Source organism: Rhinolophus hipposideros (genome assembly GCF_964194185.1).
Source record: "Rhinolophus hipposideros genome assembly, chromosome: 24".
NCBI classification, from domain to species: Eukaryota; Metazoa; Chordata; class Mammalia; order Chiroptera; family Rhinolophidae; genus Rhinolophus; species Rhinolophus hipposideros.
In genome coordinates, this window is record NC_138070.1 from 5414731 (window position 1) to 5439425 (window position 24695).

The 24695-nt window shown below is 47.5% G+C and overlaps 1 protein-coding gene across 3 annotated transcripts in view; it reads left to right on the forward strand.

The window, feature by feature from the left end:
- Nucleotides 1–1148: 1148 nt before the first annotated feature.
- Nucleotides 1149–24695, forward strand: part of KDM2B (lysine demethylase 2B) — a 109007-nt gene continuing 85460 nt past the window's right edge. The window contains exons 1-4 of one of the 3 annotated variants that reach the window (XM_081036727.1): nt 1149–1443; nt 2498–2642; nt 5539–5617; nt 6865–6911. In XM_081036727.1, the coding sequence (XP_080892853.1) occupies nt 1411–1443; nt 2498–2642; nt 5539–5617; nt 6865–6911 (304 nt within the window). In that variant the 5' untranslated portion in view covers nt 1149–1410. Of the gene's footprint in view, nt 1444–1786; nt 1835–2497; nt 2643–5538; nt 5618–6864; nt 6912–24695 lie in introns of those variants that run through there. The other 2 variants (XM_081036728.1, XM_081036729.1) reach the window with 2 other exon arrangements.

Here is a 24695-nt window from a genome sequence, read left to right on the forward strand (position 1 = left end):
TACACAGGGTGCCCATACCTCCGCCAGGAAGCCCTATAGGAGTAATCATGGGGCGCCCAGAGTTCCCCGCGTCCGTCCCAGAGCGCCTGGCATCTTTCTGCCCACTTTTCTCGTATTAATCGCCGATAAAGGCTTACCCTTCGCCTGTTTGCCAGCTGCGTTAGGAGGCGCCAGATCCAATTCTCTCGGTATTTCACTCTTAAGCATCTATTTCCTCCTCTTGGCGAGCACAGAGACCTTTAAAAAATGTCCAACTTCTGTTTCAGGGTTCATCGCTTAGCACAGGACTCCACAGACGCGGGCAGAATGAATGAATGAAAGGCAACGTCTTCCGGTCAGCTCGGATCTGAAGTCTGTGGTCTGGCTGTAGTTCCTGTACGTGTGTGTCTGTGTGTGTGTGTGTGTGTGTGTGTGTGTCCATATCTTTGAGTCCCGGAGTTTAAAAGTTATGCAGTCCGTACAGGTATGGAGCTACGCTAATTTCATCCTGAGCTCCCAAATCCCTCCTCCCTACGGTAGGTCCGCATATGGGAGTCTGGGAGGATCGCCCCCTCAAAAACAAGAAAAAAAGAAAGAAAAAGAAAAGACATGCAGCAGCAGTAAAGAAAAAAAAAATATATATATATATATACAAAATGCTTTGAATTTGGTTGGGCCCCGTAGGTAATGGGTGAGGTGGCTGAAGGAAGAGGAAGAGCAGTAGCTCGTGGGGTCTGTGGGCCATAGGGGCAGGGATTGAGCTGGAGGGTCGTTTTCTGGGGGTGCCAAGCCCGGGGGCTTTCACGCCAGCATGCTCGGCTTGCATTTCCGCGCCTCCCGCTGAGGCCAGCCGTGCAAATCTGCACCTTCCTCCCCACCCCCTCCTCCTTCCCTCTCCCTGCCCCGCCATCTCCGGGGATGCGCCCGCTGCCTGCAACTCAGCCCTCCAAAAGTCAGCTCTGCACACAACTCCCGGGCGGCGGCGGCGCCTGCGTGCAGAGGCGCACTCGTGACCCAACAACAAAACAGCGATGCCAGGGCGCTAACGGCGCCCGGTGCCTCCCGGGCGCCCTCCCTGCCCCACACCTCCTCCAGCCGCCGCCCCCGCCCCCACCCGGGTCCCGGGCCGAGTGCCCCCCCCACCCCCAACTAGCCGGGCCGCGGGCTCTGAGCGCGGTCGGCAACAATGTTTACGTTCCGGGGATTATGACGTCGACGCCTCCCCCCCCCCACAACTGCTGAAAATGGTTTCCTAGGACTTTGCAAACGGATCTGCTTAAGTGTTGGTGCAAAACTTTGTAGATCTCGGCTCTGGCTTGCTTTATTTATTTATTTTTTTGGTTTGTTTTCTTTGGTCTTCTCTCCTTCCCCCTCCGCCAAAATGCAGGGGGCAGGAGTGTTGACAATTAATTGGTGAACTCTCCTAAAAAAATGGAGGCAGAGAAAGACTCTGGAAGAAGATTGGTGTGTAGCTTTTTTTTTTTTTCCAAATCTGTATCTGATATATGATAGATCTGTTTTTTTTTGTTGTTTCTTGCTGCCTGTTCTTTCCTTTTCTGTATTTTTCAAGAGGGCCGGAAAAAAATATAATAAATTGCATGCAAAAGGAAGCCAGCAGCTTACTCCTCCAGTCCCTTGTGAGGCTCAGAGTCTCAGACACTTAAGTGGGGAGGTGGTAGCCGGGAAAGGCTTGGAAGGGGGCTGAGCGGTCTCGGGGTTCACCCGGAATCTGGGGGGCTGCGGGGCCGAGCGCTGGGCGGTGGAGGGAGGAGGCAGGGGATGCGGGGAGTGGCGGGGGAGTCTCCTTAGGAAGTGAGTGTGCGCGCGCGCTCGTGGGGAGATGAGGCAGCTGCTGGTGCGTTTTGGGGTCTCGGATGGGAGCTTTGTGGCGGGCGGTCTGCCTCTCCCCCTCCCAAGCCCCGAACCCCCCCTCCCACCTCTTCTTCTTACACTGGCGGGCGGTCGGCGGGGGCGGCTGGGGTCTCAGCCCTTCCATTTCAGCTTTCCAGCTTCCCCGGTAGGTCGGGGGCAGATCCAGTCTTAGAAATGCCGCCGGCCTCCGGTTCCGGCTTCCCGGCTCTGCCGCCGCGGCCGCCACGGCTGCTGTTACCGCCGAGCCGAGCGCTGCGGCGGCTCCTGCCGGGGCCTACAAATGCCCCGCCAGCTTGTCCGCGGAGCCCCCTTCGCGGGTTACATAACCAGGTTCCCGGCCGAGTGGGAAAAACTCAACACCTCTCGGGGGTGGAGGCAAGGGAGAGCCCCCCAGATGTCCCTTTCTTGGCCTCCAAAGACTCAGGAGGGGAGTGCCCTGTATAGGGCGCAGGCAGATCCTGGGGGTGCGGACCCCTCTCATCCCCATTTTCAGCATCTTTGGCATTTGCGCAAAGTTGCTCAGGTCGCAGTGGTGGGGTGCAGGGGGCGCGCAGCTTCTGCACCTGTTCGAGCTGGGCCCAAGGGTGAGAGGCAACCCTCAGTTCCCCCGATAACGTCCCGGGCTGTCTGGTTTGGGTCCTCGCAGCGTCCGATTGACCGCCAGAGATACGACGAGAACGAGGACTTGTCGGACGTGGAGGAGATAGTTAGCGTCCGCGGCTTCAGTCTGGAGGAGAAGCTGCGCAGCCAGCTGTACCAGGGGGACTTCGTGCACGCCATGGAGGGCAAAGGTGAGTCGCCCCCTCCTCGGGCTGCCCTACACTCCACGGGCCGAGCGCACGTGGGGAGGGAGCTGCCGGTGGCTGGGTTCGTATTTCGCGCCCGCGTCCCCCATTCCAGGGGATCCGGTGACGAAACGAAGCCGAGCACTGGAGGGGGGGTTGGGGGGGTGGGTGGGGTGGCGAGGGAGGAGGGCAGGCGGGAACCGGGGCTGGGCGTGGGCCTAGGCCCGTCCCGCGCCCACCACCAGACTCAGGGTGGTCAGAGCCAGGGGTACAGCGGACAGAAGGATCTGGGGACTGACGGGCAGACGGAGGGAGGGCGGTCGCGCGGCGTTCTACCCCTCCCGGGGCCAGCCCAGCGCCTTGCGCTGCGTGAGGTGCGCTGCCTGGCTGTAGCCGACTGGGGTACCCCATTGGGCATTGAAGTGAGGGACCCCGGGGCCTGAAGCCTCCCGAAACCCGTGCTATTTCGCGCCCTGCCGGTTAGGAGCTGGCACTGGGGGCGCCTGGGGTGCACTGAGTGACGGGCCTCCTCAGGCCTGGGGTCTGTGGAACCCCTTCACCTGGTTGGCTGTGCCAGATTGGAACAGGGTCTGGGTGAGTTCCGAGTTGTTGGCGATAGCCCCTACTTAAGCCTGAGGCCTCTAGCCCTGCAGCCCTGACAGTTTGAAGTGGAGACTGGGGATAAGGGGTACTCCCTCAAGCTTAAAGCAGAGTTCCTTGTCCTGTGGCACTTTGAAGCGAAGACTTGGGGTACCCCTCTGGGACACGGGGTCTCTTACCAGGCCTGAGACCTTGAAAGCTCTGTCCCTCTTGTGGACCCTGCCAGTTTAGGGCAGAAGTTGAGAAAGCCTCTAGGATTTTAGGGTGCCACCCCAGCCTGAGACCTTCAGGGCCCAAATATTTCCCTGCCCTTGGTACTAGGAAGGGGTGTGTGTGTCCTCCGGACATTGGGGTGATGCTCTGGCTTGGGTCTGAGGCCTCCAGAGGTCCTGCGTGGCCCCTGGTTCTGCCTGTGGGGTTGGGGTTTTGGAGGTGCCCTTCCTACCTATGCATCTCCTTTTGCCCTCTTGAGGCTTATAAGTTCATATTTTCCCCCTCAGATATTCGAGTTTTCTTTATATTACTTCTTTTCGATTTTGTGTACTTCCCCAACCCCTTGGAAAACCCTTCCATCCCTCAGTGAGCTGATAACCAGGAAGCGCCTCCTGCTTCCAGGTTCCGGTTGAGTGGCTGGGCTGTGGGGTTAGCCCCTAGGAGAGACCATCCAGGCTTTGCATTTTTGAAGTTTCTCTTTTGTGGCCACTGTTTCCTGGGGCGCTGGGCTTCAGTGGTAGGGGGTAGTTGTGGGGGGAGGGAAGAAATTTCTTTTAGCCTGCCTGGTCTTAAGAGAATGGCTGCACAGTTCAGGGGACATTCTCAACTGCATTTAAATTTCCTTAGCACAAATGGGATTTTAATTCCTCTCCTTTCTTCTGGTGGCAATCAGTGGGCAGATCCCATGAGAAAACAATATGCAGACTCTTCCTAGTCATTTGTGAGGATTCTCGCCCCAGGATCTCAGAGGAGGAAGTTGAAGCTGAACCTGGGGGGTGGGGGGTGGGTGGGGAGAGTGGCGGGGTGGGCTTTGGGGGTGTATGGAGGGGGTGAGGGTTCCAACAAGGGAAATTCCTTAAATCTTCTGTCCAGGCTCCTTTCAAAGGAGAGGGCCTTAGGATTTTGGTAGTTAATTCTGATCTGGCCCCAAAATCCGAGGGAGGAGCTGAGAAACAGAAGGAGCCCTTAGCTTGGATTCCACATAGAAGCTTCTTAAACTTTTCTGCCTTTAGATCCTTAGGAATCCCCATTCACTGTGAGCCCCTGGGGATCTGAGCCGCTAAGGTCAGGGCTTTCCCCAGCTCTGGTTTTGTTCTCTCCCTCTGCTCTGAGCTGAGTTGCCTTGGCCTCCTTCCCCTCCAAGCTCCCCCAGTGAACTGTGCCTGGGGCAGGGGCTTTGGTGGCCTAAGAGCTCTTCTGTCTCCTTGTCTGACCAGCCAGGGAGGCCTTGTGCCCGCTCCTGCGGATTGCTTCTAGTACCTGAGGGTTTGGGGATGTGAGGGTTTATCTCAGCCTCCTTTATCTTTATATTTAGGGTTAGGATTTTGTGACCTACACTAGGCAAACCTCAGACAGAAAACTACGCTGTGAATTTTTTTAGGGTCTCACGGTGTCCCCTTGCCCAGCCTTCCCCTGGGGAGCGGAGCATCCCTGTTGGTTATCCAGTTGGAGCAAGTATTGCAATGGCTGCAGCAGAATTTCAGTATTAAGACAACAAAGCTGTGCCCAGTTCCCTAGTTATTTTGGCACCAAATACACAGTTTCCAGGGAAACCAGCTTTCCCCCCCTCCCCTTCACTGTGCAGGATATTACAATAAGATCTTCCCTGATGTTCGGCTACAATGAGAATCCTCTCCCAGCCTCCTCTCTGGGCCTTCAGATCCTCCCAGGTGGCATTCTTCAATTTTGCAGTCCCTTTACTTTCCGAGTTCAGCTTGGATGTGCGTTTCTGTCTGTCCCTCTTTCCCAGCATTAGCTGGGGCTCTTACTGTGTGGGGCTCTTTCATGAGTTTTCCTCCCAAACCCTTGCCAGCCTTGGGCTGGCTGTTCATTGACAAGTTCTGACCCGTGGGGCATGCTGGGAATGACTGAGTAGGCAGAAGAGCTGATAGTTGGCATGGCTTCTCTTGGGCTTTGCCTAATCCATTTCCCTGTCATTTTCCAGGGAGCTTTTGCCCTGGAGCTGGTGCCTGCATCTAGCATCACCCCTTCCCCTTCCTTCATCATTTTTCTTCCCCTAACCAATTGATCGTGATTCATTTGCTCCTTCATGACTTAACGAACTTGTTTAATTCCAATATCCAAACAGATTTCAACTATGAGTATGTACAGAGAGAAGCGCTCAGGGTTCCCCTGATATTTCGAGAAAAGGATGGACTGGGAATTAAGTAAGTTGCTGAAACTAATAGCTTTTCCTCCGTCTCCCTCCTTAACACAGTTTATAGCTTGGGATGGATTTCTTCCATGCTTTTCCTTACCTCTCATCCCTGAGAAGGATCTTATTATCTGGCAGATAGTATCTTGTTATTCAGGGCATGACAAAAGGGGAAAGACTCTCCAAAGATTGGTATTTTTCAGAGAATTTGGGCTGACAGGATGTAAGGTGCTTAAACAGTGTTGATTTTTCCCCCCTACCCACCCGAGTTATGTGCAGTGACTTCCTAAAGAGAATTGTGCTCCCCCCAAAAAATCAGGAAACTGAGGGAGGGCCTGGGCTGGGAAAGCATTAGCCAGAGGCAGGACACCTGGGTATATATTCTACTCAGACTCCACTTGTAGGAAATTGGTCCTTTTCTGTGGAGGGTGTGGTTCCTAGGATGCTAAGCTCCCATGTTACCTCCTTTCTCAGCCTGTCCCAGCCAGCCCCTGCCTCTGCACTGGGTCTTGTTTGCTTTATGTTCTCTTAGCGATCTGTCAGAGCTCCAGGTGGGGGAGACATCTGGGAGGCAGGCTGGAAGAACAGGTTTCCACCCCTTGGGCAGGGGTGGGGAGGAGGCTGAGGGTGTCATCTCGGCCTGCTGCCTTCTCCAGCATCTACTGCCAGAGTTGCTCAGGAGTCTCATTCCTACGGGTAGAAATTAAACCTTCAGCATCAATGTTAATTAATAATGAATGTCACCACAGTCATTATAGCTGTGTTACATATTCTTGGAGTTGGTGTGATGGGTGTCTTTTATTTCCCTCTGAACTTAAAGGGGTCCCTTCCACCCTCCATACAACTCATTACGGAGAGTATTTTCTAGAGGGAGAGACACAGAAAGAGCTCCCCACCCTAAAAGAAACAGGTGTTTGAATGCCTGGCTCTGGCCCTTACGTTTGACACCACACTTCCGTCTTCCCTGGAAAAGCGGGTGGACACTGGATATCTCTTCTCTTTACTGTAGCAGTGCTAAGTTCAGGTGTTGGGGAGAAGGTCGGGGTTTGGTTTGCCCATTGGGGTGAGGAAGGGGCTCAGTGGTGACCCTCTCTTGAAGCACCAGCTGGTCTGTCACTGTTCCTCTGGGTTAGCTAATGTTGGGTTCCCAAACTGAGAGCAAGGGAACCCTCTTGGAAAAATGGCCCCTGGCCCCCAGAGTTGGGTCTAACTCCATTGTTTCTTGCTTCTCACCAAACGTCTGTGCTCCTCATTTTCCAGGATGCCTGCTCCTGACTTCACAGTCCGAGATGTCAAACTCTTAGTGGGTAAGTTGCTTGCTGCATGTGTGGCTCAGAGACGCTGAAGCAGGATGGAGGAGGAGGAGGAGGAAGAGGAGGAGAAGGCCTATTCCACCTGCCTGATTAGATTTTTCACTGCCTCTGAAAAGAAAGGCCCTGGGGGTGGAGGCAGGAGCAGGCGTGAGCTGCAACTGTGTCATTGTGGAGAATAGGTCAGGTCACAAAGTCCTAAGAAGCTGGAGCCGAGGGTATTTGCCAGGACAGTTTGGATCCTAGCCTCCAGCTTGGGTGTCAGCGATGCAATCTTAGATCTCTCCTTTGCGTTTGTTTGTGGGTTGCTGGGTACACACTGCGTGCTTTGTGACCCCTGAAGGACTTTCAGACTTTCCAGGGGAGGGATCATTCATTTTTCCTGCTTCCTCAGGGTTCTAGGCAGGTCTAGGGTGGGGCTGGCCACTGAGTGGCCTGCAAATGCTGATTAACTAGCTGTCTGAACACCTGCAGAGCCTGGCTGCTCCCTCAATGCTCCAGACTCCTGATCAGGTAGCAGGCGGCATTTCAGATTTATTGGAAGTCTTTCGGCAAATCCATTATTTCCAGAAGAATTTCTCAGGTAGCACCTACGTGGCAGGCAAGTTCAGAGCTGTGAACATGACAGACAAGATTCCTGCTCTCTTGGTTAGAGTGACAGGCAACAAAGAAATAAACAGTTTTTAAAAATATGTATCTTTCTGGAGGGTGTTGAGAGCCAGGAAGAAATAAAGCAGGGCAATGAGATGGAGTGTGGTGGAGCTGTATTTTAGATGGGGTGCTCAAGGGAGGGCCTCAGTAGGGAGAGAGGTTGAGGACATTTGAGTAGAGATCTGACTTGTGAAAAGCTGGCTGTGGGGAAGAACATTCCAGATTGTGGGATGAGCAAGGGCAAAGTTCAGGAGGGGTGGGAGGAGTGGAATGAGTGAGGGGGAAATTAGTAGGATTGAGGGGAGGTCACATGACCAGGTTCATTTGGGGCCTGATAGGCTCTGGTAGAGAATTTGGGTTTGACTCTTAGTGTGATGGAAAGTCATTGGGAGTTTTAAAGTGCAGTGAGGGGGTAATCTGATGATTTTCCTTTGGGAAGGGTGGGTTTAAACATTTTTTTAACAACTGAGTTAAAATGCATATACCATAAAATTAACCATTTGGCCTTTTTGAGAGTGTTTTTAGTATATTCACAATGTTGTGCAATCATCACCACAATCTCATTCCAGAACATTTCTGTTACCCCCAAAATAAACCCCGTACCTCTCAATTCCCCTCTGGCTCTATTTCCTGGCAACAACTGATCTGTTTTTTTGCCTCTGTGGATTTGCCTATTCTGGACATTTCATGTAACTGGAATCATGTAACATGTGGTCCTTTGTGTGGCTTCTTTCACTCAGCATCACGTTTTCTAGGTTCATCCATGTTGAAGCATGTGTCAGTGTTTCATTCCTGTTTATCGCTGAATAGTATCCCATTGTATGGATGGACCACGTTTTGTTTATCCATTTGTCAGTTGATGGACATTTTGGTTGTTTCTCCTTAGCAATTATGAGTAATGCTATGAATATTCATGTACAGTTTTGTGTGGGCATACATTTAAAAAAAAAAAAAACATTTCTTTTTTTTAAGGTTTTTTTGATTGGGGAAGGGGAACAGGACTTTATTGGGGAACAGTATGTACTTTCAGGACTTTTTTTTCCAAGTCAAGTTGTTGTCCTTTGAATCTTAGTTGTGGAGGGTGCCGTTCATCTTCAAATTGTTGTCCTTTCAGTCTTAAATGTGGAGGGCGCAGCTCAGCTCCAGGTCCAGTTGCCTTACTAGTTGCAGAGGGCGCTGCCCACCATTCCTTGTGGGACTCGAGGGATTGAACTGGCAACCTTGTGGCTGAGAGCCCACTGGCCCATGTGGGAATCAAACTGGCAGCCTTCAGAGTTCGGGCATGGAACTCTAATCACCTGAGCCACCGGGCCGCCCCTGGACATACATTTTTATTTCTCTTGGGTGTATACCGAGGAGTGGAATTGCTAGGTCATACAGTCATTACACAGAGAGTGCCAAAAAAAAAAAAAAGTATACACATTTTAAGAAAGGATGACTATTAAAATCGTAATACTCATCACGCACCAATAACAAAAGATGAATACAAGTTGTATTTGACTTCCGCAATTACAAGAATGCTCAAAGTAGTTCCCATCAGCGTCCAGATACTTCTGGTTACTGGCAAACTACTGCTTGAGCAACATTGACCAAAGTGTCCACTTGTATACAATTTTTTGGCACCTCTGGTATTTAACCTCCTGAGGAACTGCCAGACTGTTTTTCAAAACAGCTGTGACATTTTATGTTCCCATTAGCAACGTATGAGGGTTTCAATTTCTCCACATCCTCGCCAACACTTGTTATTGTCTGTCTTTTTGATGACAGCGATCCTAATGGGTGTGAAGTAGTGTGATCTGATTTAAGTTTTATAAAAGCCGACTCTGGTGGCTGTGTGGAGAATGAAGACAGCTGACTGGGGGGTGTGTCAGATAATCCAGCTTGAATAATTGGCCCAAAAGTGTGTTAACAGATACTCAGAAGGGTGGACCAATTGACTGTAAGGGGATAGCGCTGATGACAGAAGGATCTCAGTTAATTGGCAAAGACTTGTTCAGGAGATAGATTTTTTTTTTTTTTAAACTGGATTCCTGAAGGAAGGAAGTGAAGGAAGTGAAAGGAAGTGAAGGAAGCTGCAGGAAGTGAAAAAGCAGAAAGGAACAAACATTCTGCCAGTGGGCGGATTGGATGATGGACTCCATAAATCTAGTCTTGGCCCAGGCAACTTGCTCTGATGCCTCAACCCAGCCCCAGCCTTTGCTGGTAAACAACCTTAGCTTGAGGCCCGACTCTGCTAGCTGCATGAATGATTTTGGACAAACTACTTAACCTCCTTAAGCCTCAATCTCCTCATCTGCAAAATGGAACTAATAATAGAATCCACCTCAAAGAAGGAGCCTATTAGAATGAATGAATGCTTTGAATTATGCTGGATGGTGGGTACTCCATGAACGGTCCTCATTATTATTTGTTATAACAGAAGGACATGGAAGGAATGAGTCTTTTTATGAGCAAAGATTAAACCAGATTCTCAGGAGTGGGGTTCAGGCAACATCACAGTCTTAATAATGTTGCTCGTGGCCCTTTTGAGGAAATTTCAAAGCCTCAGTAGTTTTACTGGGCTTCGGTTGCATCCAAGCCACCTCTTCTTTCCTCGAGCTTCATTCTTCTCGTCATGGGAGCGATTAGATGGTCCCAATGTCCTTGCCAGCTCTCGGAAAGTCTAGGATGGCAAAGAGAGAAGGAGCAGCAGGACCTGCACCCTCTCTCCGTTGGCATTTCTGTGGTGATCAAAGGGGCTGATGACGATTAAAGTGCTTTGTGAAGGTATAGCGAGCACTGGCGCTGGGAGGGGTGCCTGTCATTGTGGTTAGCCTGGGGTATTACTACGCCCGTTTTAGTCTCTGAGAGTGCACACAGGCTTCCGGAGAGCGGCACAGGCCACCTTCATTATAGTGACATGAGTGACAAATGGAACTCAAGCTGGCCTAAGCAAAACAGACTTCATTGGCTTACATAAGTCCGAGGGGTGGCTTCCAGGTACGTCTAGATCTAGGTGCGTCTAGAAGATCTCAAGTTGACTCATACTTTTCCTTTCTGCTTCCCTTTTTCGCTTCCTTTTTCTGCTTCATTCTCGGGTAAGCTTCTCCCATGTGGTGGCAAAGGTGGGGAACGAGCAGCTCCAGGCTTCCATCTTCAGCCCGGGGTCCTCCTGAGAGGCTTGGCACACCCCAGCCTCTGGAGCGTGTGCTCCGAGAGCGGGAGGGAGTGTCGCTCCAGGGTTGCCATAATGGGAGTTCTGCTTTGGAGGGCAGTGTATGCGGGAGGCTGCATCAACCCCCCAGTTAGTGTGGGGTCTCAGCCTCTATCTTCTAGCCTCCTGCCCCCTCCTCAGGCCCTGTATCTTGGGAGGCAACTGTTTGAGAAGGTGGCTGGTGCAATCGCCAGCTCGCTATTCAGGCCACAACTTGGACTACGGTGTTTCCCAAAAAATAAGACCGAGTCTTATACCGTATTTCCTCAAAAATAAGACCGGGTCTCATATTAATTTTTGCTCCAAAAGACACATTAGGGCATATTTTCAGGGGATGTCTTATTTTTTCATGTACAGCAATCTACATTTATTCAAATACAGTCATGCCATCTTCTTCTGGAACATTGTCATAATGTATTAAATGCGTCCACCTGGCTGACGATCTTACCTGGGGCTTATTTTCGGGGTAGGTCTTATTTTTTAGGAAACACGGTATAGATTCTTCTCTGATGTCCTAAAACCAGACCTTTCTCTATCAGCCCTATTTACCTGCCCGCCGGGAATGTAATACTGGGAAGACAGGCATCCAGACTCTATTACTAGCTCCCTGCCTTTAAAAAAAGAAAAGGCACTTTCCATTTTTAGGATGCTGTACACTGAATATAAAACTTTTTATCGAAGTATATGTAATATACACATAGAAAGAAAAGTGCACATGTGATAATCATACAGCTTGATTAATTTTAACAAATTGAACAAACCAGAGTAATCACCAGCAACAGCCCCACCTTGTATTCTCATCCAGCCACTACCCTCCACTGTCATCTTGACTTCTAATAGTGTGAATGAATTTTACCGGTTTGCATACTGTGTGTTAGTGGAATCACACAGGGTGTTTCCTTTCGGTTTTGGCTTCTTGCACTCAACTTTGTGTTTACGAGATTCATCCATATTGTTGTGTGTACTTGTAATTGATTTATTTTCATTGCTATATAGTTTTGCACTTTGTGACTATTCACAATTTATTCATTCTATTATTACTGAGAGCTTGAGAAGCTGTCAGTTTAGGACTACATGTATAGTACATGCTACGAACATTCTAGAACATGACTTCTGGTGAACAGATGGATGCATTTCCGTTGGACACATATCTAAGAGTGGAATTGCTTGGGTCACAGAAAATGCATATATATGTTCAGTTTTTGTATATACTGTCAAATAATTGTCCAGAGGGTATTCTGGTTCTGATTGCTTCACATCCTCACCAAGAGTTGGTATTTTTGTCCTTTTCATATTAGTCATGCTTCCATGCTGGTGGGAGTACAGTTGAATCTCACTATGGTTTTAGTTTGCATTTCTCTAATGACGAATGAAATTGAGCTCCATTTCATTGTTTATTTACTATTTGGATGTCCCCTTTGTGAAGCGTCTGATCAGGTTTTTCCTCCATTATTTTAAAGGATTGCCTCTTTTTTGATCGTAAGATGTATTAGTTTGCTAGGGCCACATCACAGAGTACCACAGGCTGGATGATTTAAACAACAGAAATTTAGTTTTTCATAATTCTGGAGCTGGAAGTCAAAGATCATTGTGTCAGTTTGGTTGGTTTCTTCAAAGGTCTCTCTCCTTGGCTTGTAGATTGCCATCTTTTCTTCATGTCTTCACGTGGTCTTCCCTCTGTATCTGTGTTCTATCTCCTCTTTTTAAGAGGATAGCAAGCTTATTCGATTAGGGCCCACTCCAAAGAACTCATTTTAACTTAATTACCTCTTTAAAGACCTTATCTCTAAATATGGTTACATATTGAGTTTATTGGGGGTTAAGATTTGAACATATGGATTTTTGGGGACATAATTTAGCCCATAACATAAAGATTCTTTCTATATTCTGCGTATGAGTACACATTCCAGAATCTTCCCATAACTTTGTGGGTTGCCTTTTCATACTCTTTTTTTTTTTGTAAGTAATTTTATTAGGGAACAGTGTGTTTCTCTAGGGCCCATCAGCTTCCAGTCAAGCCGTTGTCCTTCAGTCTAGTTGTGGAGGGTGCAGCTCAGCACCGAGTCCAGTTTAGTTGTAGGGGGCGAAGCCCACCATCCCATGCGGGAATTGAACTGGCAACCCTGTTGTTCAGAGCTTGCGCTCTAACCAACTGAGCCACCTGGCCACCTCGCCTTTCATCCTCTTAAATGTGTCTGCGTAAACAGAAGTTCTTAATTCTAACATAGACCATTTAGGTCATCTGGTTCATTAGTGCTTTCTGTGTCTTGTTTAAGACATTTTTGCATACTCCAAGGTCACGAAGATGTTCATATATTTTTCTCAAAAAGCTTCATTGTTTGAACTCTCCCATTTATATCTGTCATTCACCTGGAATTGATTTTTGTATTTGGTACAAGGTAGGGGTCAAGGTCCTTTGTTTTCCTATATGACTATCCAGTTGATCCAGTACCATTATTGAAAGAGCACCCTCTCCCCATGGCACTGAACTGTTGTCTTTGTGGTAAATCAGTGGACTGCATTTGTGGGGGTTTGTTTATGGATGCTCAAATCTGTTTCCCCCACAGGCTCTCTATCCTGGATAGTTCACTTAAGGAGACTGGGATATTTTCACAGCCCTGGGTTGGGAGCTGGGGGATAGGAAGACTGGGGAAGAGATAATTCTACTTGCCCTGAAGATGATTTAAATCCTCAGAAAAAATGTATCCATAAAGTGACTCATTGTTCATATTATGTCACTGCGGATTGGGATGGCCCATGGCTGTGGGGTCTTGAATATTATCTTTTTTTATAGTTCTCGCTAATGAGGCTACCTCAGCCAACCGATGCTTCCTTTGGCCCCTTTTCTTGAAAAATCTTCATGGCAAATCACCTCATTCGGTATTCATTTTTTCATCCAATTATAGTAATAACCACCTATCTTTTACTGGATGTTTGTCATATAATTTCATTTTGTCCTCACCAATAATCATATAAATTGTTATTGTTCACTTTTCCAGCTGGGGCATCTGAGGCTCAGGAGAGAACAAACCACACAGCTCGTGAGCAGTGCAGTTAAGACCTGAACCCAGCTCTAGGTGTTTCCAAAGCCCATGCTTTTGCTTTATGCCTTAGTAGCCTAACCCTAAGCCTAACCCTAACCCTCCTCCCTTCTTTTTTCACTCACAGATTTAGTAGCTGTCTGTGTTGTATCTGGTTAAGGAGACTCCTGATACCTAGTCTCTGCCCTTGATTGGCTGTGTTTAGGGAAAAGACTATTTATTTAGCCTTACTCCTTAGAAATCAACGGTAGCTGACTTGTCCCCAGACCTTTAAGTTGGTTTAAAATCGTAGACTTAAAAAGTTTTACACTCTGAAAGAGTTCTTGAAACTCTTGTAGTTCTGCTTTCCCATTTCACAGGTGGAAAAAACTGAGGCCTGGAGAGAAATGACTTGCAAGTTGCCCAGACAATAGATGGCACATCAGATTCAAATGTAGGTTTGAATTTCAGCAATTGGGAGAAGATGATGCTTGTAACAGAACCCTAGAGAAAAAGTATACGTGTATGTGGGAGGGTGTAGATGAGTTCACTTCTGACTACATTGAATTTGAGCTCAGGAGAGAAGTCAAGGTTGGACAGACCAGATAGGGGAGGCATCCAACTGGCAGAACAGATAGAAATGCAAGGAGGGAAAGGTGTGTGAGGCCAGGAGAGCTGAGGCTCATAAGCCCCAAGGGAGCAGGGTGTCGGAGGGGGCAGTTTCGATGATGTCCTCAGGTGTTTTCTCTTTAAGATGAACGCCCATCTCATTGATTTGTTTTATTTTCCTTTTCTTAAAATCAAAATCTTGATCACGCTAGGGGCCGTGGGGAACTATGCTCGAGACTGCCTGCTGTTAGCCTAATACGAATCGCTTCCCTGTGGGGTAGCTCCTTTGAATTTAAATAATAGCATTAGCTACTGTTCACTGAGCTCTTATTAATAAGCCAGGGATCTCTCCTATATTATTTTGTCTGATCCATGTAAAACTGTATTTATCACTATCTCCATTTTATAGATGTGAAAACTAAGGCTCAGAGTGACCTGTCCACAGTCCAATAACTAGTGTGTGGAATAGCTGAAATTTGTGCCCGTATCTGTCCCACCGTAGAGCTTCTCCTGTACCTTCTGCACAGGACTGTGGCTGGCACTCCCCATGTCCTCATCCAGAAGTGTTTGTTTTTCTTGGTTTGAGTGTCCTTTCCAATTTTCTTGGCTGATTGGGTTCTGCCCCGATTTGTTAGTCTGGGTTTGTATCTTCTTATACCCATCTGTGTATGAGGGTCAGAGTCTTGAGCTCAGGGCAGAGGATAGCCTGGCGCTGATCTGTCCTGGGGAGGAGCGGGAAGATTAGTGCTGCTGGAAAACCTGGGGACTTTTGCAAGCATCCTCTTATTTCACATTGAGGAAACTGTGGCCGAGGTCTGGAAAGAGGTTTGGCCCTCACCGTCCGACACCCTGCACCTTTAATTTGAGACAGTGTCCTTACTAGGACGCCTGCTTTTAAGTTTATGAATTTCTTTCAATAATTGTGTCAGATCACTAGGGCAGGTCCTATTATCTCTACTTTACAGATTAGGAAACTGAGGACCAGAGTGGTTCAGGGATATACCCTGGGCCTCACAGCTAGAAATAGCAGAGTGCGATTTGACCCATGGCCAGTGTTCTTGTTAATACACACTGCCTCTGCGAGATGGATAAGGACAGACTCCCAAGGAGCAGAATAAAAAACCGGTCCAGAAACCTGAGGATGTTAGAGAAGGTTCCAGAATGATGATGCGGGGCTGTTGTGTACACTCTCTGAAGAGCAGGCTCGGGGGAGTTTGGGTCAGGGCCCATGTATGCTTCGTATTAGTGTTCAAGGTGACTTTGAGCAGCCTCTCCCCGACTCCGAGCCCGTGACTCTTGGAGCTGACTGATGGGGCCGTCAAAGCAAGGGCCATGGGGCCACGGATTAATTTCTGCAGCTGGAATTTGTTGGATGTGTGTGCAGCCTGTGAGCCCAGAGAACCAATGAGACCGGGAGGGAGGGACGGGGGGGGAGGAGGGGCCGAGCTGTTGGCCTACTTAGGAACACCAGGCACTGCAGCTCCGATGTGGAAAATTTCTCCTGTCACCCATGGCCTTCAGGGGCCTGAGCATTTCCAACGCTGTGGGTCCCTTGCAGGCTCCAAACGGCAGCTTGTCCCAGTCACCTGCACCAGGGGTGGTGGCTGCTCCCCAAAGCTTGGAGTGACACGTTCCATCTTAGCACTGATCTGTCCCTTCTGTCCCTTTGGGTGCTTGCCTTCTCTCTGGTACTAGGCTTCCTGCTCAGAGACTGGGCACTTGTACCCAGCTCTCCTTTGCCACCAGTGGCAGATCAGATTGGGAACCTGGAAGATGGAGTGCCAACTCATAATCCCCCAGCTCAGCCTGAAAGGGACTGGCAGGCCCCAAGTGTCCCCAGTGATCCCTCAGGTGGGCCTCTGGGTCTCTTTGCCCTCCTCCTTCCCCCAGTTCAGGGATCTGATGTGAGGATTTTAGAACCGGGCTAAAAGTCTGTGCCTCAGCCCAGGAAGGGGACATACAAATGACCTAACTTAGTGGTTTTCCAAGGGAAATCCCAAGAATCTGGGTCTGAATTCTTAGCGCCCCTGCCCCCTTCCTGCTTCAGCCTGAGCTGCTTGTTTTTATTTATGCATTTGGCCCTTGTCAAAGCTTCTGTTTGAAGAAAGAGTTGTGGCAGTGGGGGCAGAAGGGGGAGTATAAAGGTCAGTTACTTCCTGTCTTTACACATGAGGCAGTTGAGGCCTAGAGCAGGGTCAGGTGAGGTGGCTGAGACTGGAGCTCAGTCCAGGGCTCTTGGCACTGTCCCAAGTGACCTTGAGGCACCCACCGCTCATTCCGTGGCTTCCTGTAGGCTGTCACTGACTGAGGAACAAGTCAGGCGTCTGTACCTCTCTCTACCTGGTTCTTCAAGTGAGAGTAAAAGCGCCTGAATGGGGCTGTGGCTTCCAGGTTAAAATTTGGTTGCCAGAGCAGTACACATATGAGAGAGAAGGAGCCCCCCTTTCTCTTTCTGTTTGATTGAGACACCGCACTTCATATTCAGAGCTTCATGGTTCTTTCCACAGCCCCAGATTTTCTTAGTGGCTGGTGGCTGAGTACATTGCAGACCCTACCATGTACCAGACATCATGTTAGTCTCTCTTACATTAATGGGCCTATTTTCAAATAAAGACCCTCCAAATCTAGAAAGGGTGAGTCCTCTAGAGCCACAGAGCTAGTAATAGAGCTGGAATTTATAAAATACTTTCATTGGAGAGAATTTAAAAAGTAACAGGAGTAGACAGAAAGTATAATGAACTCCCATGTACCCATCACCAAGCCCCAACACTCATCATCTATGGTCCTCCTCCCCTTCCCCCCCAATTCGCTTTCTGTTCTCCTGCAATATTTGAAGTATTTCCAGACATTGTATCATTTGATTCATAAAGTTTTCAGTATATGGTTCTAAATGAAGGGATTGAGAAGGGATTTTCGCCCCCCTTCCTCCGCCCCACACCCCACTCTGGTTCAAGCCATTGTTTCTCAGCCTTGTTGTGTGGGACACAGCTCCCTGGCCCACGCTGGTATTATGAGCCTTGCTAGCCCATGGCAGCACACAGCAGCCCTTGGCAGCACACAGCAGCCATGGCCGCTCACGCTGGCTGCCGGCCACTCACCCTGGCCACCAGCCACTCATGGCAGCACAAGGTAGCCTATGGCAGCATACGCCAACCTCCAGTTGCTCTCCGAAGCCCAGCTCCAGGGAGAGCCGCTGTTCACAATCTTAGCCGTAGAGGGCGCAGCTCACTGGCCCATGTGGGAATCGAACCGGTGACCTTGGCATTAGGAGCATGGCGCTCCAACCACCTGGGCCTCTGGGCCGGCCAAGAAGGGATTTTAAAAAACACAATCACAATGGCATTATCATACCTAATCTTTTAAGAACAATAATTCCTTAAAATTAGTAACTATCTATATTCATTGTTCAAATTTCCAGTTATTTCATATATATCATAAATGTTACCTTTTTTTTTTTTTGGCAGTGGTATGTGACAGAATGTAAATATGGTCCTTACATTGTGATTGGTTGAGATGCCTTTTAAGTCTCTTACAATCTCTGGGTTCTCCCTCCATCTCCCTCCAAACTGAAGAAGTTGGGTTGTTTGACCTGTGGAGTTTTCCATTTTCTGTATTTTACCAAGGCATTTTCTAGGAGTGGTTTGACATGTTTCTCTGGCCTCTGTAGTTCCTGTAAATTGGTAATTGTATGTAGACGACGGTTGATCAGATCCAGGGTCTCTCTCTCTCTCCACATACAATAATGCACACCTGTTTGTTTGTTCGTTCATTTGTTCATTCATTCATTCATATATTCTGGCAAGACTACGTTAGATAGAGTTCTATTTTTACATCAACAGACACATGTCAGGTCATATTCTCTGTCTCTCTCTCTTGTTAGCAGCCATTGATGTTTGAGGTCTAGCTCCATCAGTTTATTAGGGGCTGCAAAGTGGTGATGATCTAATCCTATCATTTATCAGCTGGGTTACATCTACGCGGAGAAGCTCCCTCTCATGTGCTGTTTGGCTCAGAGCTGGCCCTTATCTCAGATGTGTCAGACTCCAAAGCCCATGGTCGTTTCTACCAGTATCATTCTGCCTCTTTAGGAAGTGTGCCATCATCCCTGCATTTCTCACTGCTACACACTCACTGGAACCCAGCAGTGTTGAATTTTCTGGTTACTGGTGCATTGTGTTCCCCTGGGAGTTTATGGAGCCCAGGCACCCAAAGGAACTGATTTCCTTACCTCCTGCCTTCTCTCCCACTCTGACCTGTCCTACAGACTGTGGAGCTCCCTGCACGCCAAGGGAGCTATTCTCAGAACCAAGTATCCCAACCTTCTTCTGATCCAGATAGTCACTGGCTCTCCCACCCTGGGGCTTCTCCCCTGCACATCCCACCCCGCCCCGGGCCCTCCCCTTCAATGCCACCCCAGCTGCTCCCTCACTGCTCTAACCACTCCAAGTCCTGGCTTTCCATTTCGTCAGAGGCCGGAGCAGGCTTGCGTGGCGTCAGCTGGGGATCTGTACCTGGTTAAGAGTTGAGGCAAGAGGGGGCACATAAGGAGTCTTCGGTAGCACTCAAAAGAGTAAAAGCAGGATTTCCCCACCCATGTCCTTCTGTGTTCGGTGGTGGCTCTCCCAGGGGTGGGACTCCTGACTGCTCAGGACGCCTAGGTGTTTTCCAGGTTGATTGGGGGTTCATCTTCCCTCGTGTGGAGAGGGCTACACACACCCACCTCCAGGCACCCTACGTCATTTCTTCAGCTGTCATTTTGTATGTGGAGTCTTGTGTCACGTGCTGGACAGAACATGAAAGTGACTGACACCCAACATTTATTGTTTCATTTCACAAATATTTCCTGAGCTCCTACAATGTGCGGGCTCTCCATTCTAGATACTCGAGATAGAATAGTGAGCAAGACAGATAAGACTTCTGCCCTCTCAGTACTTCCTGTCATTCAGGGATGACATTTTCCTCTATGCAAAGCTACTAGGTAAGCTATATAGCTTTAGTTACATGGGGTGTTTGCCCTGTGACACCTTGTACTAGGCACCTTTGGCAGAGCTGGGGCACAATCACCCTTCTCTGCTTTCAGATTTGACATTTATGGAGCCATGTACATTTACCCAGTATTTCTCTCACCAGCCTTTGTGTTCGTTTCTTGGGGCCTTCTGTAACAAAGTATTGCAAACTGGGGGCCTTCAAACCACAGAAGTTTATTCTCCTAGTTCTGGGGGCCAAAAGTCCGACATCAAGGTGTTGGTAGGGTCGGGCTCCCTCTGAAGGCTCTGGAGGAAGGTCCTGCCTCGCCTCTTCCAGCCTCTCTGCTTGCCGGTGGTTTTCTCGGTGTTCCTTGGCTCGTACATACATACACCACTCCACTCTCTGTTTCCGTCCTCACAGGGCTGTTTTCCCTCTGTGTCCCTATCCAAATATCCCTTGTCTTATAAGGACACCAGTCAGTGGTTTAGGGCCCACCCTAATCCAGTATGACCTCATTTTAGCTTGATCACATCTGCAAAGACCCTGTTTCCAAATAAGGTCACAGTCACCGGTACTGGGGTTAGGACTTGCACATTTCTTTTTGGGGAACACAAGTCAACCCACAACAGCCCTGGAGGTAAGTCTGTTAGCAGCATAGGAGGAATTGAAGTTGGGCCCAGGAGAGGAGGGAGCCAGCCTCTGGGTTGTATCTTCTATTTTATGTTGGTCAGTTATTCCACAACTGTTTTTTTTTTTAATTAAAATTAAAATTTTTATTTCCTTATTTTTTAAATTATTACTAAATTTTTTTCCCTAAGACTAGTTTTATTTTTTTAACACCTTGACATTTGCAAGGTAAATATTTTCTGGGTATTAAGGCACAATTTTGCAAATCATTGCATCCTGAACTGAATGATACTATTAAAGTAGATAATTTTAAAGCTATCCCTCTTTTTCACAAAGTATGATTTGTTGTTTATTCTTGCATTTACCAAAGGATAATGAATCCCACCCAGATGATCTTCATTTTGTCTACATTTGGACTAAGAATGAAAATGATAGTTTATAGATTATTATATGCATGCCTGTGGGGGAGGTATATATCCATGGGATTAAATGTGAATTTACAAATGTTGCATAAGCTATTTTACAAACCGCAAGTATGATATATGCAAGGTGTGCACTTATTTGAAAACACTTTTGTGCCCACATTTTACTCACAATTACATGTGGATATTTATGTCCTTTAAGGCATGTGTTATGTGTTTAAAAAAAAGTCAGTAATTTGTACATTGATGTGTGCTGACCATGAATAACTGAATATATGACGTCTAATTTATTGTAAAGAGTTTCTCTGAATGTACATACACATGTATTGCACATATATCTATACTAATGCTTGTATAATATATTTATATAAACATGTGTTACATGCATTATATGTATGTCACACATGTATATATAATATATGCTAATAAAAGCTGGTAAATTTACTCTGTTTTAGGGGGATTTTTTTAGAACTAGATTTGGGCTCAAGTCTTTTTTTAAATTTATTATTACTTTTTATTTATTAAATTTATTAGGGTGACTTTGGTTAGTAAAATTATATAGGTTTCAAGTGTATGTTTCTATAATACATAATCTGTATATTGCGTTTTGTGTTTACCACCCAGAGTTAGTTCTCCTTCCATCACCATATATTTGACCCCCTTTCTCCTCTTCCAACACCCTCCCTTCCACCTTACCCTTTAGTAACCACTAAACTGTTGTCTGTGTCTATTGAGTTTTGTTTCTTTACTTGTTTGTCTTGTTCCTTTGTTGCTTTCAGTTTTGTATCCCACATATGAGTGAAGTCATTTTGTTCTCAACTTTTTCTGTCTGACTTATTTCACTTAGCATGATAATCCCAAGACCCATCCACATTATCATAAATGGCGGTGTTTCATTTTTTCTTATGGCCGAGTGCAATCTTTTTATTATAGTCTGTTTTGCATTGGGTTGTATATAAGTTGGCATCATACATAATACCAACTTTATAGAACACCGAGGTGACGACCTACCATTCTGCGGTGGGCAAAGTTTTATGTTTATTGTGCAAGTTTGGGGATCAGGTTGGTGAGTCAGAATTGTTCGGAAAGGGGCTTATGTATACAGTCTTCTTGTTTTAGGTTGGCAAGGACGGGAAGCTATGGCTTGCATGCAAATCTTTAACTTCTGTGCAGTGAGATGCTATGGCACTTTTGGTGTCCTTAACGGCCTTTCATTTGCCTCCAGCATTAGTTGTCTGAATATTAATTTTTTTTCACAACTGTTTTTTGAGGTAGATTGTCTTATCTCCATGTTTCTGATGAGGACACTGGGATACCTTGCCTAAAAAATCTTATGTTATGAAGACTGGAACCTGAAACATCTGAGTCCTTTGACCCATTTTTTTGGGGGGGAGGGTGTATGTTAAATATTTTACATATGCCAAAAAAGTTTAAAGGAAAATGGAAATGAGCACCTGCCACCCAGGTTGGAAACATCGCAATTCCTTAGATGCTCCCGTGTAGCTCTTCCTGCTCCGGAGGTCACCATTGTCTTATAGTCCTTTCCTGGGGCTGCCATAACAAAGTGCCACAATTTGGGTGGCTTAAAACTACAAACATTTAATTCTGTCATAGTTTTGGAAGCCAGAAGTCCAAAATTGAGGTGTTGGCAGCATTAGTTCCTCCCAGAGATTCTGAGTAAGAATCTTTCCTTGCCTCTTCCAGTTGGTAGCCCAGGCATTGCCTGGCTTGTAGACACATCACTTCACTCTCTCTGCCTCTGTCTTTACGTGACCTTCTCACGAGGACACTAGTCATTGGATGTACGGCCCACCCTAGGTCCAGGATGATCTCTCAAGATCCTTACCTTAATTACTTCTGCAAAGACCCTTTTTCCAAATATGTTCCTATTCATAGGTTCTGGGTAGATATATTTTTTGGGGGGGTCCACGGTTCTACACTTCCATTCCATTCCATTCCTAAATTGTGTTGGTCATTTCCTGGCCTTTCTTTAGCTTTTTCCATCTGTGCCTACATCCATAAGCCCTCAGGATGGTAAGAACCGAGCCCATGTGCACACCTGGCTGGGGGAGGGAAGGACATTGTGGCCAGTTTGTGGAGCTGAAAGAGTCCATGGTCCAAGCTCCTAGGCCATGAGGACGAGAAAGACTCACATGACAGAAACAATTAGGTAAAAGGAGAGAAGGAGCAGAAGAAATGAAGTCCTGATCTTGTCAGAGTAGAGGAAGTATATGAGATTTAAAATAGTGTCTTACACTGCTTTAAAAAAAATTATTGAGGTGAAATTCACGTAACGTAAAATGAACCATTTTAATGTGTACAGTTCAGTGGCATGTAGTACATTCACAGTGTGTGCGACCATTCCTTCTGCTAGTTCCAGAACATTTTCGTTACCCTGAGAGGTAACTCATACCTATGAGCAATCACTCCATTCCTCCACCCCAGCCCCTGACAACCATGAATCTCCTTTCTGTATGGATTTACTTGTTCTGAACATCTCGTACAAAGGGCATCATGTAACACGTGACCATTTGTGTCTGGCTTCTGTCACTCAGCGTAATGTTTTTGAGGCTCCATGTTGTAACAAGGATCAGTACGGCATTTCTTTCTATGGTTGAGTAATTTACATTTCTGATTATGTGTTTTTTAAGTTGATAGACTTTGGAAAGAAAACAATACTTGTAGCAAAACCAACTTTGGTCATTAGTGCCTGAGGTTTTTTGTTGTTGTTTAATCACAGCGTTATCAAGATATAATGTACATATCATGTAATTAATTTACCTATTTAAAATATACAGTTCAGTGATTTCTGGTCTGTTCACAGATTTGTGAGGCTGTCACCGCAGTCAATTTTAGAACTTTTTCATCACCTCCTCTCCATAAAAACCCCTCGCCCCTTAGCCATCCTGGGTATGTTTTAGGATCTTAAGAGGTTTAAACCGGCTCTGACTTCCCACCGCCTCCCTTTCTCCACTTGTAATAGAAGGAATTGGTTGATTACTGTGCCAGCCTCCATGTAGGCACTTCTCAGGAGTGTCATTTTCACATGCATTATCTCATTTCAGTCCCAGGACAACCTCGTGGGCTGGCTGCCCCCATGTGACAGATGGGGAAAGAGGTTGAGGGGCCTGAGACCCAGGAGGGCTTTGAACCCACCAAGTCTTGCTCTGTCACTGCATTGCGCTGATGGGGGCAGAAGGGCTCCAGACCTTCGGTTCTGATTTGCACACATGTCTAGGGCTGTGATTCTCGATATCTATATGCCAGCAAACCCCCTTCCACAGGGGGCTTCACAGACATGACCTTGAGCAAAGTTAGGGAGGAGAGGCAGGAGGAGGTAGGTGGGAGGCTGGCAGATGGGGAAAGAGGTTTGGGGGCCTGTTCTGCCCTCAGTTCCCAGATTCTAACAGCAGGCTCTCTGCCAGGTGGGGTTTCTGGAAAAGCTGAGCAGAGCCCACCTGTTCCTGGTAAGGAGCCAGCCAGGCCAAAGGCATGCCAGAATTTTCAGCAAAGTTCAGGGGTGCCCCCTGCTGGCTCTGTACTCCCAACGCAGACAAAGCTGTTCTTCCAGGCTTCCCAGGATCTGTGGGGCCAGGAGCCTGCCACTGAAGAAGGCAGGATCGTGTTTCAACCTTTGCACGTGATCAGGATTCAGTATTGCGTAGGACGGGGTGTGGGTGGGGGTGGGGATGAGCACCTGGGCTCCAGACTGGACATTTTGGAGCAAGTTAGTTGTCCAAGCCTCAGTTTCTCATCCATCAAGTGGGTGTAATTGAAGTTGCACCTCACAGAACTGTTCCCACAGTTAACCTATGTAGAGAGCTTGCCTGTGTAGAGAGCTTGCCTGTGTAGAGAGCTTGCCTGTGCTGAAGCGCTCAGGAACTATTGTAATCCGTAGAAAGAGTGTGTTCTTGGGCCAATCACATCCATCTCCAGACCTTGGTTTCCTCATTTGTAAGACAGGGATAGTCTGACCGAGCTCCTGGGGTGGTTGTGAAAATTAGATACTAAACCCCCAAAATAGTAACACCCAAGTTCTTCTACATGCTTAGGGCATGCCTTTTATTGTCCAGTTCTTACTAGGTGAAAGGCACTGTGTGTTTATTCAACAAATAACTGACCGTGGGCCTGCCACGGGGCAGGGTCTGTGCACAGAGCTGGGCAAGTAGCAGTGAACGGGATGGGAATGGAATATTACTCACCTCAGCATGTAAGCTCCATGAGGATTTTGTCTGCTTCAAGAGTCGGCACACTTTCTTTGTGAAGAGCCAGAGAGTAAATATTTCAGGCT